The 3,803-nt window shown below is 46.4% G+C and overlaps 1 protein-coding gene across 1 annotated transcript in view; it reads left to right on the top strand.

The window, feature by feature from the left end:
* The window catches only part of ERP29 (endoplasmic reticulum protein 29), a 5,385-nt gene extending 1,742 nt beyond the window's left edge, over positions 1 to 3,643 (top strand). Inside the window, exons 2-3 of the mRNA XM_003210956.3 lie at positions 1,108 to 1,246; positions 1,986 to 3,643. Of these exons, the coding sequence (XP_003211004.1) occupies positions 1,108 to 1,246; positions 1,986 to 2,488 (642 nt within the window). The 3' untranslated portion in view covers positions 2,489 to 3,643. The remainder of the gene's footprint in view (positions 1 to 1,107; positions 1,247 to 1,985) is intronic.
* Positions 3,644 to 3,803: the final 160 nt, after the last annotated feature.

Raw genomic sequence — 3,803 nt, 5'->3', positions numbered from 1 at the left:
CGCGGTCCAAGTGGAGCCGTGCCGCGGGGGCCTGCCGGCCCTGGGCACCGCTGCACGAAGCCGGGCCCCGCCGTGGGCACGCCTGTTGGAAAGCCTCGTAGTGCAGCGCGGGGACTGAAGGGACAGTAGTCAGGAAAGTATTGCTCTACACAAGCTGAAAATTGTTCTTGTCACGGTGCGGCTCCCTGCTTGGTTTTGTACTGTGACAGACCTTTCTGGGTGTTGTAAGGATACCGCCTTCTACAACCCTTCTACCGCCCTGTGTGGGCAGCAGGCGAGGGAGTTGATCCTGATCCTCCTCCTGCTCTGCCTTGGGCAGGCTGCAGCTGGAGCCCAGCTCAAGGCACACAGGGAACTGCTGGAGAGACCAGTGGAGGGCTGCAGAGGTGGTGGGGGCCTGGAGCATCTCGCGATGGGGAAAGGCTGAGAGCCCTGGCACAAGCTGCCCAGGGAGGTGGAGGATCCTCCTCCTCTGGAGATGTTCAAACCTGCTAGAACACTTTCCTGTGCATCCTGCTGTAGGGAAGTTGCTGTGGGGGGAGGTTGGTCTGGGGTCCCTTCCAAACCTTTGCCATTTGGTGGCTCTGTCCATACTCGTTTGGAAAGGGAATAACCTGAGCAAAATCCAAAGAATGGCTCAAGGGAAGGGGAATCAGTCAAAACAGTAGTTCTGTTTTTAGTGAACCGGCACAGCATTTCCACTCCTGCCTGTTCCTCTCTTAGCAAAGAGCTGTGGTTGTCATGCTGGGACATGCAGAACGACATTAGATTTGGCCTCTATCCTCTTAATGTCCCACTGAAAGTTGTTTCATTGACTTTCTTCCAAGATGCTAATCAGATTTACAGTGAGCAGATCGTGTATAAATAAAGCTGTTAGCAGATCCTCCAAACCTATCACGTACCGTCTTTATCATCTGCTGTAGGAATATAGACATGCATTTTTCCTTCACGCTGCAGTGAGTCATTTACCAAAGGCCATAATTATGAAATTTCCATCCTCCCTCTGCACCTACTCATTGCATAGGAAGATAAGAACGTTCTCAAGCTACTTGTGGATTGCTTAAACCTGACATGATTGAATTTCGATTTTCTGTTTTCTTGTTTTAGGTGATCCCCAAGCATAAGTTTGTCCTTGTGAAGTTTGATACACAGTACCCTTATGGCGAGAAACAAGATGAGTTCAAAAAGCTGGCAGAGAGCTCAGGCTCCAGTGAAGATCTTCTGGTGGCTGAAGTGGGTATATCAGGTGAGGAGCTCTGAGCAGATTGCCACGCTGTGCTTGGGTGTGGAAAATAAAACATACTGCAGTGTGTTGTAGCAAACCCTCCGTGCTCTGCTGATGAAGCACAGAAAGCGGTCAGTGCACTAGAGCTGGTGCAGTTTGATCATCTTGCAATTGGCTTCAAGTGAAAAGCACTAAGGAATGGGTCAGTCACCTCTCTTGTTCTTGCTCTGTGGGTAGAATGAAGAATTTGAGCCTAAATTTCCCCCATGCTGACTTTTGTAAGCACAGATGGATTTACCTACGTAGCATAGCTGAAATCCCTTCATTAACATAACTTGAAGAATAAATGCAATTTATGTAAGAACAGAAAATATCTTGTTGCTTGGCATGCTCTTCACACATAGGACAAGAAAAACAAAACTGTGTAACTGTAAAATCAAATGAAATCAATGGATGGAGCAAAACAAGAACAACAAAAAAATCAAAATTTCCCATAAGGAGAAGTGGGTTTGTACATAGAGATGCTGGTGATGATGACTCGTGCTATCGCAGCCACAGCAGAGCATCATTAGGATTTTGGATTTTCATTTGGAAAACCTAAGGATGCGTTGCCTGGAGTGTTTTTGTTGCAGTGTGTGACATTTTGTGGCAAAGAGGTCCTTAGGAGATAAATACTTACCAGTTTGTGTTCAAGAGAAAACTATTTTTTTTCTTTTGATTAGCATATTGTGTTTTTCTGTGTTTTGTTCTCTCATGACAGATTATGGTGATAAACTGAACACTGAGCTGGGAGAAAAGTACAAGCTGGACAAGGAGAAGTATCCTATCTTTTATTTGTTCCAGGATGGTGACTTTGACAATCCCTTACCTTACTCTGGCCACATTAAAGCCGGGGCTATTCAGCGCTGGCTGAAGAGTAATGGCATCTACCTGGGGATGCCGGGCTGTCTGAAGGAGTATGATGTGCTGGCCAGCAAGTTTATGAGTGTCACTGACAAGTCAGAACGCCAGTCCCTCCTGAAGAAGGGGCAGCAGAGCTTAGAGAAAGCAAAGGAAACTGAGAAGAAGTCAGCTGAGCAATACTTGAAAATTATGAGCAAGATACTGGAGCAGGGAGAAGAGTTTGCTGCTAACGAAGTTGTCCGAATCACAAAACTGATCGAGAAGAACAAAATGAGCGATGGAAAAAAGGAGGAGCTCCAGAAAAGCCTCAATATCCTCGCTTCTTTCCTAAAGAAGAATAATGAAAAAGATGAGCTCTGATATGCTGGGGAGCTTTGTACAAGCTGTGAAACACTGTCAAGTCCTAACCAGTTCTCCCAGTTCTCTCCCAGAAGCAAACTTCCCACTGACTTCAAGAGAACAGCAGATGTCCTTGTATCCTCAGTTACAAGATCAAGAGGAAGCAATGCCTCAAAAACAGTATTCTGCGTGTTGGGAAAAACACCTTAAAGCAAGCTGCCAGTATTGTGAAATATTATTAAGTAACTGTTACAATAGACCAAAAAAAAAAATCACTATATTGGCCTGGAGCACATTCCCTGTGGTTTTTACAGCTGTTCCCTGGCAAACCAATGACAAAATCCAGTCTCACATTCCATGTTTCCAAAGGTACAGAGGTGGTGCCCCTGCCATGCCCACCTGTCCCTGCTTTTAGTGTTCCGGGATTTTGTTCTGTTCACTCCTCATCCCTCCCTCTTTCTCCTCGGTAGGGTTTTCCCTGAGTCGTGTCCTTACCTGCTGCTGACTGAGAGCTGCCGTTTCCTTTTGCCTTTTCCAGAGGCTGTTGGGCTGAGGGTTCAATCTGCACATCGCAGCTTGTCCTGCTGCAGCAGAATCCCTTTGTGGTACCTGACAGAGCCAGGTCTGAGCACCGAGGTTTCCTCCAGCTGCAGTTACACTTGGGCTCACCCATTTGTGCAAAAATGTGCTTTTTTTTCAGTGGCAGATTAAATTGAGGTGAGTTTTCCCATGGCTGAAGGCATCTGATGCTTTTTTGACTATTCTTCCTGTCCAAACTTCACCTCATGAATTAGAACAGGAGACAGAAAGGGACATTTAACAGTTCCAAGTGGTCGCTAACATGAAGAAAATACTTTCTCCAGCCTGATCTTCAGAATGACACTGTGAAACTAAAGCTTCAGCAGCCCTTGGCAGAGTTAAAACTATTTAAAAACGAGGTCTTGCGACAGGAAGAAAAAGCATTAATTCTTTTAAAAGCTTTTCCTTAAAAGCTCTATCAGGATCACAGTCAAACACCTTCACGTTTCACCTTGAGAACTGTGCTTTCTGCTAAGCAAATTGATTTCTGTGGGAGCTTTGCTGCCTTTTGAATCCTGGGTTGGGGATGAAGAGCTGCAAGACGAAATGTATTAATATTGCTCTGATAATAATAATAAAAACTGGTTCCAACAAATAGCTGCTGCTTAAACTGCATTTTTCTAAAGGAACGGGTGCTGGTCTCGGGTTGGTGGGAAGGTGAGGCTGTCTGAGGCTCCTGAGGAGGCGCTGCTGCCTCAGCTCGAGGACCTCTGAGGCGACGGAGCCCGCGCGCCCCCTCAGCGCTCCCGCCACCAGC

Source organism: Meleagris gallopavo, chromosome 17, assembly GCF_000146605.3.
Source record: "Meleagris gallopavo isolate NT-WF06-2002-E0010 breed Aviagen turkey brand Nicholas breeding stock chromosome 17, Turkey_5.1, whole genome shotgun sequence".
NCBI lineage: Eukaryota > Metazoa > Chordata > Aves > Galliformes > Phasianidae > Meleagris > Meleagris gallopavo.
Note: the sequence above shows the minus strand (reverse complement) of the source record. Positions and strands in the feature narration are given on the sequence as shown.